The 14,183-nt window shown below is 46.6% G+C and overlaps 1 protein-coding gene across 2 annotated transcripts in view; it reads right to left on the bottom strand.

Moving 5' to 3' along the window:
- Positions 1 to 14,183, bottom strand: part of UVRAG (UV radiation resistance associated) — a 96,131-nt gene that overhangs the window by 17,380 nt on the left and 64,568 nt on the right. For both annotated transcript variants that reach the window (XM_068117052.2, XM_068117051.2), the window contains exons 8-11: positions 11,198 to 11,324; positions 9,664 to 9,748; positions 6,981 to 7,086; positions 6,613 to 6,673 (exon numbers count right to left, since the gene is read on the bottom strand). In XM_068117052.2, the coding sequence (XP_067973153.2) occupies positions 6,613 to 6,673; positions 6,981 to 7,086; positions 9,664 to 9,748; positions 11,198 to 11,324 (379 nt within the window). The remainder of the gene's footprint in view (positions 1 to 6,612; positions 6,674 to 6,980; positions 7,087 to 9,663; positions 9,749 to 11,197; positions 11,325 to 14,183) is intronic.

Genomic DNA, 14,183 nt, shown 5'->3' with positions numbered 1-14,183 from the left:
TTTTCACAATCGAGTTGCTCTGCATGTGCAGGTGCATTCCAAGTTACTGCGTAAAGAACCCGCCAGGTAGATGGTTAAGGAACCGAATCAATGCCGCATGTACCACTAACAGCGAGTTTAACACAGTTTAACTCGACGTGCGATAAATTGCTACAAGGAAACGCGTTCCACCCCATTTTGCATTCACACGACAGCTGTGAACCATTGTTTCATGAAAACAAGTCTATCTGGCTTTCAAACAATCGTCGAGGAATACTTCGGCTCATTGTATTCAAATTTCCAGATGCCACTGCCTCACCAAGGACACGGGCAACGTACGACGGAGGTATTTGTTCGTGACCGCATCGGTCGGACTACGATACCTCGCCGAGGAAAAGTGCGGGCGGACGGGTGACGCAAGTTGATGTACGCAAAATGGTTTACGAGCCAAGCAAATAGATATTACCAGCGCACGAGCTACCTTGAAATGCACATGTACAGGTGAACCATTGCCACTGACCATTGGAATAATGGTTTTGTGCAGAATAATTCATTCACAATGTGTCCAACTTGTAGCCGATTTAATGCAGCGAATGTCGTTTCTAAACGATCGAACCCGAGTGTGCCACAAATGCCATTCAAAGTGGTCTCGTACCACCTGGGAGGATTAAAAACCAGACTCGATGCAGTAGTGCCTCCACATCGGCCATTTACACTGATGGGCCGAGACGGTTTTGTTTCTACCATTACGAATGCTCGACTCGAACTATCTCACACTGCTGATTTAGGGGGAGGAGGGGAGTGGAGGGATGGGAGAACTGTTTTTGACATATCACAGTGTTTGTATAAACGTGGAACTGTTTGTGATCCACAGCAAAGGAGCCAAATCTTCAAAATCCCCTGGGGCGGCCATGGCACCATACGTGGTGGGGTCCAAAATGTACAAATTGCTCTCGATAAAGACAACTCAGATTCGAGCTTTTCTACATCATTATACGTGTAAATCCATCAGATTTAACCACTTGTGGGATTCGTGAGCGAGAGACAGCCGATGACAATCCCCATCGGAGAACAGAGTCGACTACACAAATAGCTGAGTCAAGTCCACCCCCACTCTCTTTTCTCGCTGCCCTTGACCCTCCTAAAAATAAAAAAACGGGTACAATAAAAATGAAAGACCGAGGGATTAAAAAGAAGAAAAAGTGAGCACGATATGACGGATATCTGTTTTCAATCACCAGCTCCATAAAATGAAAGGGGCAGAGTGAGGTTCCCATTGGTGAAGGAAGCACGTGGTGCGGTGCTCTCCACAGTATGTCGAAAAGCGGCCCGCGGACGCCACTACACAGCACTCAAATGAAAAACGTAACGGGAAGATAAAATAGAATACGAGTGAAGAGAAAAGGAGATTCCAGACATTTTGCAAAGGACAGCGTGGCAAATCATGAACGCAGTCATGCCGGCTCGCTCTATCATGGATTAAGTTGTGGAGAAGGGAAAGAGGTGGCTCGGGCGTTTTTTGCAAGGAAATCTCGGCGAAAAGCGAGGGTACTGACAAACCGTCTGTAAAAGGTGGGAAAGTGATGTGGAAAGAGCAATGAGAATAAAGTCGATGCGGGAGATGAGATGCGACGTGGAGGAGAAGAAGAACGCCGCAGATTCCAGCGCCTGATAAATCGCTGCCTTTTGAGCACCCGCTGTGTGTGCAGCACCGCGGTCCTGCTGGCAAGGACAGGCTAGGAGTCACCGGATCAGCACTCCACAGGAGGCCAGTGGGAGGTGGAGGGGGCAGGTGGTGTGGAGGGAGGGTTGAGAGTTTTTGGCATTGAGGTGGGGGGGCAGGGGGGGGAGGTGGGAGGATGTGGTAAAGAAGTTTCTATCTTCCAGCTGTGCACCAGCCATGTGCTGTACCAGGTTTGAGGTACAACCTCCGTCGTAGCTGACGAGCACGACAGGAAACATTATACAGTGGTAGGATTGTGGCTGAGCAGACACCATCAGGTGTAAAGCCAGACATGTCCTCCCATCGAGTGAAACGGTCACCTGACCACACCTTAGCCTTTCCAGAACCTTCTCAGCTGTGATGCGTGCCAAAGCTCCAAGTCTAAACATCAGGATATTTCAAAGATTTTCAAGAACATGAACACAGCTTAAAGCCGAGTTGCTTCAAGGGTCCAAGGAGTCAGAGTCCTGCAGTCTGGCCTAAGGGATTTGCTAGCCTGGGAGGAATATGAAAGTGCACTCATATTTTGGTTTAACAGATGACTGCCTGAACATACTTTTATGTTTTGAAATTTCTACCTTTTCTTCCCTCGCTCGATTTACTGCAGGATACAGCGCTACGAGTTATTCAAGACCCTAGAGGATACTATCAAAAGGTTTGGATCTCAAGCTAGGCCGAGGGCCCTGGCACAGAGCCACAAACTGCAAGAGAGCCGGGGGTGCAGGATTAGAGACTATATGTTGCGTCTTTCCCTCCCAAAACTCATACACACCTGAAACGAATGCGCAAAATCACCTGGTCTGATAAGATTAAAGAAAAACGGTCGATTCATACGTATCGAGTCTGACAGGTACACTGCGCGTGTATGAGTCGCAGAGCACGAGAGGTACTTCGGGTTACGAGGATGAGTGTGGGTTTCAGAAGGAAAACAAAGAGCGGTTTTTGGTTTGATTGCAATTCACCAAAGGTGAGAACAGCCTGCTGTGAAGGTACGGTTATCGGGGACGACACCCTGGGTCTCCGAGAGTGGACAACACGAAGCAGATGCCACAATATGGCGCAAACATTCAGGCAAGAACTTGGGAATGTACATAACATAAAGTTTCAAGGAAGTGCTGAGTCAATGCACACAAGGGTTCAATCCACAGCAAACCCTGGTGGATAAGGAAAGACAAAAGATGAAGGTCGAGGAGCGACGGGAAAGGAATGGACAGAGTAAAGGAGGAAGGCACTGGCAGTGAGTGCTCCATTTGAAGAAATGAATTGTTCAAAACCCTCAGATCCGCCCTTTTGACCTATTGGGATATTAAAAAAGAGAAAACTATTTCTGTGACCATATGACCCTTCAGAGTCCAGTTTGGGAGTTTATACTCACCAAGTTTAGGGAAGAAGCATATCTTTTGGACCAATCTTCTTACAAGCCAAGGGTGTGTGTGTCAGGCCCTCTCCCTGTTGGTCAAGACCCCTGCAGCAAGTGCTGGTGTGACTCAGGGGTTTGTGGTCATCGTTCCAATGAAGAGGTGTCCAAGGTGTATACTCCATCAAAATGACAGTTCACATTCTGAGGTGAACCCACTCTGCGCTGTTCATGCCCAGGAAGCCAGAAACACATCTGTGGATTGATTCCTTGTCCTAGAGGGTGGGCTCCTGATCCACCTCCCACCATCCCCCTAAAATGGTTGTAAAGCAACCTAGGCCGACTGATGCTGCTGTAAGCAGTGTGTTACAACGGACACTGCATTAGGCAATGGGCAGTTGTGTGTTATTCACAGACTGTACCCAAGATAGTTTGCCCATTTCCTGGTGAGTGAACGCACACGCGCACCACACACCACGCACATTGTGATTGACCAGTTTCAGGTATTTGAGGGCATTTTTGCATTTGGAAGAAAGTCCCTAATCATATTTTGAGGATCTCTGGAACAACATCACTACTACCACATAAAACACCATCCAGAATTATCTCGGGCTGCGAGTCGATTGGCCAAGTACGTGAAGAAATTGTGACCAAACAAACACCTGCAATGATTCCCCTTGGTAGTACCGGTAGAAGTAAAAATTGCCACTGCCACTGCTGATTTTGCCAAGAAGCAGGCCCAACCTTCTTGAAGGATAACGCGATCGTGGAATAACTCACGAGGCGGTGTGTGCTCACGTCCTATTTACACTGCTGGGATCAAGTTGCAAATGTGCAGGGCCGGCTGTGAGAATAGAAGACAGGTGTGTTCAAGAGATGCGGGAGATTAAGGGTGGGATCCCACCGGTTCACCCACCCACTCGCTCGAAGTGCAACGCAGATCATATTTTAGTATTGAATTCAGACCACAAGACAAATGGGGTGGGATTTTGGGAAGAGGAAGGTTGGAGGGGGAAGCGAGTTAAAGTTTCAACAAACCCTTTTACACAACTCGAGCAATGAACCCGTCACTTCGCTGACAGAAGTTGAACAACAACTTATATACATGTTACGGTACTGTACAGTAACACAGCTTATGGACGGTCAATATTTGCAAAAAAATATTAATTCCAGAAACATTTGTTTCCTCCTAACAACCCAGCGTAAATTTTATTCGCAAAAAATAACGAATTTGTTCTATGTTCGCAGGGATCAGACTTTGCGTCAGTTTTTAATTTCAAGTTGCAAAATGCAATTCTCACGGAGTCATGAGTAATACCTAGCACTAGACGTAAAAGCCGTAAAGGCCTCGCCTAGTACTAGACGTAACGACGTAATGACGACTTAGGGCACCGCCATCTTACTAAAGACGTAACCCCAAGGCCTAGCGTCTGCCATTCAGCCCGTCGCCTATGCTAGTCAGATAGAGTCTCATGTATGGGTTATGGTGTTGAACTGTTGTAACCGAAGTGTGGAACTGGTTGAGTGCTGAATGCCGGGATGAAGTGTACGTCTGTAGAGACCTAGCCCAGTGCTAGACCTAACACCATAATGATGTCAGCAAAAAGAGTGTGACAGACGGAGAAATTTAGCTACTTTAATACTCGTATATAGATAACTTTATCACCTCACATTTGCAGGTATCCGACAGTGATGCCAAAATATTCCGGTATGCGAGAAGGAATAGCAAACGTGCAATCGTGTGTGTTCCTTGTCGCAGCGAAGTGTTGCACTGGAATTCTTGGAAAATTTTCAAGGGGGAAGGAGAGGGACACAATGATGTCATACCAAACACGGATTTTGGAAATCACGACGATTTTGATTGAAGACTTTCCTCCATTACAACTACTTATGTGCACATTGAACCCCTCATCCCCCTACCCCCTCAACCCCATACCCATACTTTCCTTCAAACACCTTGATACAGGTACTAGGCTTTTGCCAAACGGTGGCCCAAGCATCGATTTGTCATCATGCCTAGAGTCTTTTGCCAGTGATACCAAGCTATTAGCGAGCTTTCTCCAAATGGGTGAGCTGGCTTGCTTGTGATAGACGGGCCTCAAAAGGTGCTCCGACCCAACCCTTGGCCCTATTTGTTTTCACACCCAGCTAAGTGCATAGCTCTTCGTTTACATAAAAAACACAAACCTGACAAGAAAATTGATAAAATTGCCATGGTCTCGTGGACCCAGGAAGGCCTAGCGCCAGATTTGGAAAAAATAAATTGTCAAAAAAAGAAAAAAAGAACGGAAGCAAGCTTTAATAGGGGGTGACAAACGTGACAAATTTGAAGCAAATTGCCAAAAATTTTGAACCGCAGAACTCGACGCCAAATAAAGCGGAGGCAAGTGGCCGAGTCCGTAATTCCAGGCGCTGTCAGGGCCAATTTGGAATAAGACTGCGCAGCCACCCTCTCGACTTTCCCAGGGACGTGGACAAAACACTTCGAGCGCGAAGCGGGCAGGAGCTCGTCGGATGCCGTACGGGGACCGGGCACGGGATGGTAACGAGCGGCGGGAGAGTGGTTTTACTACGTGAAATAAGCCAATAACAGGTAATTCGCAGGTTATGAGGCAAAGTTTTCTTTGGAATACAGGCTTACTGATCTATTAAAATAGATTTACCATCCTCTTAGTCCCCCTTTGGCAATCCCACGCTGCTCTCTCTCTCTCTCTCCCTCTCTCTCTAAGCATACGGAACAGTTTAAGCACGACCATGAAGTAACAAGCTGTTTCAAACAACCTTTGTCCTCATGTTAACGGTTTATCCGTCGCTGAAGAATGTCGAAAGATGAGACAAGGTTGGACGAGAGTGACGAAAACTTTTTCACAAAACAAGAGACAAAAGGTGCAAACACACCATCGGTAAGCAAATGCAAGAAAGGTAAGTGGTTTTGGGTAACTATAGGGGAAGTAAGAATAAATAAATAAAAACATGTACCATGTATAAAAGGGCTGTATGAGAGTAACTAGCACTACTTCTTTAATGGGTAACTAGCACTACTTCTTTAATGGGGTCGGCTGGGGAAAACTTTTGGCCAAAGTCTTTCACGAATCGGCTTGCTCGGCCTGATGTTTGGCCTGAAGATGGCAGGAATTTATGATTTGTTCAGGGTGCCGGTGATAACTCGTCGACCTTTCGTGAAAGATATCGCGCGATTTCTTACATCCACCAACTAATGCAAGCAGACTGGACAATTTAGCTTGATGCCCATCCGAAGGATGGGGCACCTGACGGTGCAAAGCCCCCCGCCTGCCAACCGCCGACCCGACAGTTTATAGTCAGGCCAAGAATCAAACACAGACTATACAGGTCAAAGGTAAGTCCGCGACCTCCCTCCGTACCATCGTGTCGGACTGTAGGAAAGTAAATAATCACGATAATGAGAGAAGGGCGAGACAAGAGTAAGCAATTCCTCAAGGACACCCACGAGTGAGAACAATACGCAAGGCAATGAGGACGGGACGGATGGGACCGTACGGAAGACAGCAGGAAAGGGAGGTGGATGTCTTACCGTGAAAGTTTTCTGAATTCGGAAGTCTCACTTGACAAATGAAGTGATCATCTGTTTCGCGCTGTGTGAACACGGGCAGTATGGCAACGTATTCATTAGGACATGTTAAAAAACCCAATGGATTTACCTTCATCTGAGCTAAGGGGCCGCATACTTATCATGTGTAATCGCAAGGGGCCCAGATCAATTCACTGAGTAAACCCCTCCTCTCCCGCCCTTATAGTGCTAAAGCTGGACACATTTTGGGAACCGTACAACTACGACCCCCGAATGACCAAAGACCGATCAATGTAGGTGGATTCATTCAATGTGTAATTCATGGGAAGGAGCATACAAGTGAACAAGGGGAGAAGGTTGTAGGGCTGGACCTGATTTTGCGTTTTCATCACAGTTATGGGGTAGATGTGGCTCAGTTCCGAGAAAATCTGACGGCGGCGTTGAAGCAACTGAGAGTTTATCTTCTGTAACTGCTGCCTGGGACAGACACATGGACGGCACCACCATAAATCGTTACCAGACCATCCAGAATCAGAATGGGAAAACAGAGGAACTCGTAAGGCACAGTTTTTGACGAGTATAACAAAACCTCATCCTTTCTCCCCTTTGTTAGGAGCTATCTATATTTTACGTAAGCAAAAAATGGCGGGATGCCCTCCCCCACAGGTTTTATCCCCCGTCCCCATTTTCCTTCCTTTCCTTCATACCAACCCTTCCCTCTCCTTTGCATACATATGTACTACGTGGATGGTTCCACAATTTCATGGCAATCTGTGATAAAGAACAAAATTAACCAATCTGCTCTCCAGCCAAGCTCACAACCGAGTGATCAATTGCACACCTAGTTGCATGCAACTTCATCGCATACATGCGGATATTTCTGCGACCAGATGCAAACCATTTGTGCAAGCGGTTGCTTTCGGTAGAGAGGTGCCTTACTTTAAAATCACCGGACGAGCGATTTGTAGAGACGAATATTATCACGTGCACATTTACGATCGGTTGTTAAGATGCCGACCATGCACGGCCAAATGCTGGAATCTTGTTGCGCAACTACAGACTTGGCATTTAATATGGAATTTTTTTTTTTTTCTTGACGGGTTTACTTTCTGAACTCAGTATATCAATCTGGTGAGTTTATTTTATGCTTCGGTGATTTCTTTGTTAAAAGAACCATGTCACTGATTGTCTGTCACAGCAAGAAGTCAATAACAGGATTATATCACAGGTGGCGTGACAAAATGTACGGACAGTACATTTGACGATTGGCTTCACAATCGGGTATATAAAGGTTGTTGCTTTCTGTATTAGTGGAAAACAACTGCTGCACGTCTACAAAAGTTATTGCCGCTTCCTCTGGAGATGGTCCGTCAACTCGACAATGCTGTTTGTCATGGAGTGGTGGCTTTACGAAATTCTGGCATGAAACAGCGTGCTATTGCTCGGCAGTATGGCATCACTCAAGTTCAGGTGTCAAAGATCCTGAAACGAAATGCTCAGAGGGGTGTCCCTACTCCAATACCGAGGCCAGGACGTCCCTGCAGAACCACAGGGAGGGATGATCGCCAGCTGCACCGGTTAGTCCGCAATGGCCGTACCAAGTCAGCTAATCGGCTTAGGGCTGAGTGGCAGCAACTGACAAATGTGCCTGTATCCAGAAGGCTAATCAACCAATGACTGCTTCAAGCAGGCTATCAGGGCAAGAGTCCCCTGAGAAAGCCATGCCTGACCAAACAACACCGCCAGCGCCGATTGCAGTGTGCCAGAGAGCACCGCCAATGGCAGCCAGGACACTGGAATCACGTGATCTTCAGTGACGAGTCTAGATTTCTGGTCTATCGTCAAGATGGCCGCGTCCGAGTGCACAGACAAGTGCATGAAGCCTACAATGAAGATTGTATAGTGCCAAGAGTCCAAGCTTGAGGTGGTGGGGTGACCGTTTGGGCTGCTTTTCATGCATGTGGCAAAACTGACCTGGTTGTTCTGAATGGAAACCTGAACCAGTTCAAGTACAGGGCCATTCTGGAAGAAACATTGCTTCCATTTGCTCATGCAGCCTTTCGAGGAAACTTTGTCTTCCAAGATGACAATGCATGGCCTCGTCGTGCTCGCATGATCCAACACTTTCTTGCTGACCGTGGTGTAGAGCATATGGAGTGGCCTGCCATGTCCCCGGATATGAATCCGATAGAGAACTTGTGGGCAGAATTGACGCGTCAAATGGACAACTTGGACCAGCAGCCCACCTCTGTGCGTGAATTACAGCAGGCTATTGTCACTGCATGGCAAGCGATTCCTGTCCAAACCTTGGCAAATCTCGTGAACAGCATGCCTCAACGTGTATGTGCTCTCCTGAATGCTCGTGGGGGTTACACGATGTACTGAACTGTAATTTTACTGTCCGTAATCCCAGTCGTAATTTAACTTTTGTTAAAAAAAAATTTGGGCTAATGTGCAAAATAAAGAGATACTTCTGGAAAACGTACAGAAGTTTAACACAGTACTGTCCGTGAATTGAGTTCGATATCAGTTTACATCACTTTCAAGGATCAATTTATTTGCTTCGAAATGTCAAATGTGGTTTTTGTTTCTTTTAAAGGTCACATTAACAAAATCTAGAATTATTTCAACATAATTCCAATGAACTTTTGGTTCTAAGTCATCTTGAAAAGTAAGTTCACCCCCACAAAAAAAATATTCCATATTAAATGCCAAGTCTGTACTTGCATAGATGTCGGCAAAACGGTTGCACGCGATTAGGTAGTGCGGTTTAGAGCGATCCGGTTGCGTAACCAATCGCTCAGGTGTGGCCTGGCTTAGGACACCTGATCCTGGTGAAGACAACATTTGCGTTTAAGGCAAATATTCGGAGCAGCATTCCGGTGACAAATTGCCTCTCAGCATTAACGGATGTTATTGCAGAAAACATAAACTCAAACCAATATTAATTCAATCGGTGTGGGTGATTAAGGGTTAGATGACACTCAGTTGTGGGGTTGAGGCCAACTGCTCTCGATAACCGGTAGAGCACTGACAACAACGCAACAGACGTACCTCTTCTCTGCAAGCTTTTTCAATTTGTCCCGCAGACCGTCATGCTCCTGCTGAAATGCACTTTTATGCTTCTCGATGACCACCTCTGTCATTTGGGGAGATTGGTGGGAGGATGAGTGGGGTGGGGGGTCATGTGATAATAAATGGAACAGTAGGTTATTGTCTTTACACAGTACATCAATCACACCAATCACACCACCCCTATCCTTGAAGAATACACCACACGCTTGACATATTATATGTGAAAACATGGAGGAATGCTGGAAAAGCATCTTCTCCATGACATTATAAAATGCTATAAGTGTGCTCTTGAAATGCCATTTTAACACTCAATCCATCATTCACATACCTGGCTGTCTTCATGGGGGATTGATGAAGGGCATAGGGCAGGGGCAGGGGAGTATTGAGCTGCCTTTCAGCAAAGAGGCGACACTTAAAAAAACGAGAGACGAGGAATAAACGCGCAACAACAAAATGAAGCACGAAAGTGGCTGAAATGTTAGTGAGCACAGACCACGGGGGCATGGATGGACACGGTAGCATGCTAGCATGGTGAAGTGGTTACCGTGTCCGTGTTACTCTGGAGAGACTGCGGAATCCATCAGGAAATCGAGTTGCGATGGTAAAAGCTAATTGAGTTGCAATGGTAAAAGCTCATGCAGTGGGTGTGTGAGAATGCCAGGTCCACAGAGCGGCAACGATGCTGCTCAATACAATGTCATCGGATGCGATCAAATAGAGAGGAGACGGTCAAGGCAGAGCTGCACCATGTGATTGGATGTCCTATAGGCTGGTTCGTTTTGAAGAAGGAAATTAAAGAAAGAATGATTGGTTTAGTGTAACCTAAGGTGGTGGTGGTTATAAGGACCGCTGTGGTAGGGGAGGGGAAATCGGAGCAAGAGGATTGAAGACAAGGCAGCAGAGTGGGGGCACGGGTGGAGAAAGACCTGGCGATTGTCCTCGGTGGAACGTTCCTGCCAAGGCACGTCTGCCGCAGACCTCACAGCGTGGCCGGGGAGAGCTTGGCACAGGGCCCGACAAGCTGCCGACACAACGCAGAGCTCTCGACTCCCCACCCTCTTCCATCTTTCATTCCGACTCTCTCCAACTAACCGCTCAACCTGCTGCTTCCAATGTCCAAGTACCCAGGATACCTTCATTTCGTACATCCCCAAGTGAAAGTTACGCACCTATCATCCTTCAGCTTCCATCCAATAATAATATCAAATGACGATCGAAATGTGTTGCCATTTATCAAAGCAATTATAATGCAGTGACAGTGAATACCAAGTTCAGTTGGAATGCTCGCCTCTTTCCCAAACACAATTCCCAACAAAATACATTTGTAAAAAAAAAAGTCAGTATTTCCCCAACAGCCTTGAGCTACCAGACTTTCAATTCTCAAATCATATTGTTGGCATAAACCCAATTCCCCAATCACCAATCCAGCACCAACATGATGCAGATCCCCAGCTACATGACATTAATGTACATGCTCGGGACCGTAGACCCTCCGCAAGGTACGCTAGCCCACCTCTCTCGGCATTTGAAGCGCGCGAGGCTGCCAGTGCATTCGTAAGCCGAGAAAGATCACGAACTTGGCGGTCCAGCTCCGAACGGAGGGTGGCAACACCCAGAACCAGTAGCTCCTGCTCCTTCAGCTGATTAAGGGGGGGGGGGGAGAGAGAAATGGCAGGGTCGGTGAAGGGGACTTGGAAATTCAATTACTCTGCAGTTGATAAAGAAGTTGTTGATCCAGCCATTTGCCACGTGGCTACAAACGCGATTAACATAATCTGCGGAAGACCTGGCAATGTTGTGGAGACCCTCTAAATACAAAACCATCTCCTAGCAGAGTTTAGGTATTCGCGGTCACAGTGAGGAAAGGTACATTAGAGAAGAGGTAGCAAATTATTATGGATCAAAAAGGTCCTCAATCAATGGAAGACTTCCAAATCCATCACGGCACTCAGCAACCTTGTTCAAGTTAGAGGAGAGGAGGTGAGAGAGAGTGAGGAATATGAGCAAATGAGGAGAGACAGCCAGAATTGCAGCTCGGAAATGAACGACGGCAAAGTTTGCCCACGAGCAGCCATTGAGGAGCCTTGGCAAAAAGCCCACAGACGCGTGGTCGAGAGAGAGAGGAGAACCCGTCGTCAAAAGCTCTCCCACAGTCAATCCGCCTGCCAATCATTTCCATTTCACCCTTTAGGTTGTGCCCCTCCCCCATGCCATGGAGCTAGGGAAATTAAAACAGGCCTCAATCGTATCTGGCCTGCGGACAGGCCACACATGAGGGGAGGGAGCTGGGGTGGGTTGGTGGGATGGGATGTCCTTTTCCAAGTTTACCAGAAAGCCCTGATGGCAGCTCCTGCTACATGGTGCTTGGGAACCTTATGTTCGGTCACGATATTCTAATCTTGTTCCTATTTGAAATGAACGATTTTAAACGATTCAGTGTAAAATTAAAGGAAAATTAAGCAGCATTTTGATACGCTCATTTGGCGAGTGGCTCCTGAAGCGTAAGACTTATTCGGCTGGGTGGCCGGGCCTTTTGGGCTGGTCAGCCTCAACAAGTGTTGGAATCGCATCGAAACGACATTGGCCATCGCAGTCAACTCCTGACTCTTTCAAAATCCTGAAATTGCATGAAGCGGCATTCAAAGTAACAACGCCCGGATCATTAGAGGGGAATGGAAGAAGATCAGAGAAAGTGGGAGGCTGCAAGGGAGGACGAGAATGTTTCGAGGTAACAACGTGGCACGTTGAGCCAACATGGAACGCAGCAATTTTTATGTTCATAACTCGTAAACAGCTCACCTGTTAGTTAACCCCTTCTCCTCCGAGTGCAGCATCCAAAAACAACAAGCATTATGCAATCATCGAATTTGCAGGAAAAAAAATCCGGCAATATAGTAAGATCAGCCTTACAAGCACTCGCAACAACACCGTCGTCGGAACAGATGCGAAACTTGTGCGCCATTCGCAATTTTACTCGTCCGTCAGCCACATTCATAGCATGCGTGTGCGACTGAAAAGGAAGAAGATGCCAGATGTTGGTGCTGTTTTTTGTTTTAAAAATAAATAAAATAAACTTCCAATTGTATCCTTTCTGGCCCAAGCGTCTTCCCTCCTTGTAAGCCCATGGCCAAATGGTAATTTTTGGCTTCCTAAATTCTGGGTGTTGCATCATCAAAGCCCTGTTGGGCAAACCTCGACCCATTTACACACCAAGCGGTACTCAACAACAATTGCTACAAAATAATCAGGAGTCGAGATGCAGGTGAATAACGACAATGCTCTTAGCAAGCACGACACAGGGCCTAGATGCTACAGACGTCAAATCTCTGGGTATTTTCCTTTCTATCAAATATCATTTCCATGAGATCCGGACCCAATTAATGACAAGCAACCCTCTTGTGGATTTCACACTGGGATGACGTGACTGGAGGCCGACCCAAGTGGAGCCGTCTTTCCACCGATAGGTTGCGGTGACCAACCCCGTACTCCCAGTAACGTCTCCGGAAGGCCTTAAAGCACTGGTAGATGTAATCAGGGCAGCTTTCACCGGTCCTTTTCATCATTTACAAAACGGCACTTGAAAGCGAAGAGGCTCGATCTCAAGATGCAATTTTTGCAAAATGAAAATATCTTTCCAATTCCTGTCTGTGCTTCTTCCATATTTGACTGCAGAAGTTCAAAGAAGTGGAAAGACTTGCACAAAATAAAATCTTCAGGTTGTTAACACAAGATCTTCACACCTGTAATGCGTCCATGCAACGACCAACATTTGACTGAATGACAAAGTCGTGAATTCCGACTTCCGACTTTCCAATCACCTTGTCCCCAAATGGGAGATTAGGCTACTCCTCCTCTCGATAATCACTGACGCACAGAGACCCGAAAACTTAACCAAGAGGTTGGCAAAACAATTAATTGTGGAATTGGGGGATGGGAAGGGATGCGACGTTGAGACTCACGGAAGAGTGAGGCGACGAGGTAGAAGGAAATAATGACAATGGGGCAACATGCAGATGAATGAATAAGAGTTGGGGAAAGAATGGAGGGACAGAAACAGAACAAACTACAAGTAGATAGGAAGAGGTTAATGAGGAGAGAATTTTTTTTCCTAAAGAAGAAGAATATTCAAAGAAACTTGGACAAAGTAGAAGGCCATTTGTCCCTTCTTGGCTGCACTCGATCTAAACCCCCTTAACGTGATCAGTCACCTTCACCTCGACATACAACCGGGTTAGCAATATCAGCTTTATCTAGCTTAGGTGACATCCAACTCGTACCATAAGCAATTTTTTTTTGTTTGTTTTTGTATACAAGATCGAGGCTCCTGAAAGAGCTAACATTAATCACACAAAAAGTCAAACCGACACCTAAAACACAAAATAAGGGGAGCGGTAGACAAGATGGGGAGAGAGGGGGAAGGACACAAACACAACATTTGAGAGCAGGGACATCGAGAGAACTGTGGGAGGGAGAGGGCTCGGGGGGAGGTGGGAGAGGTT

This window comes from Myxine glutinosa, chromosome 5, assembly GCF_964187855.1.
Source record: "Myxine glutinosa chromosome 5, kmMyxGlut1.1, whole genome shotgun sequence".
NCBI lineage: Eukaryota > Metazoa > Chordata > Myxini > Myxiniformes > Myxinidae > Myxine > Myxine glutinosa.
The sequence above is the reverse complement of the archived record's forward strand: the minus strand, read 5'-3'. Positions and strand labels throughout refer to the sequence as shown.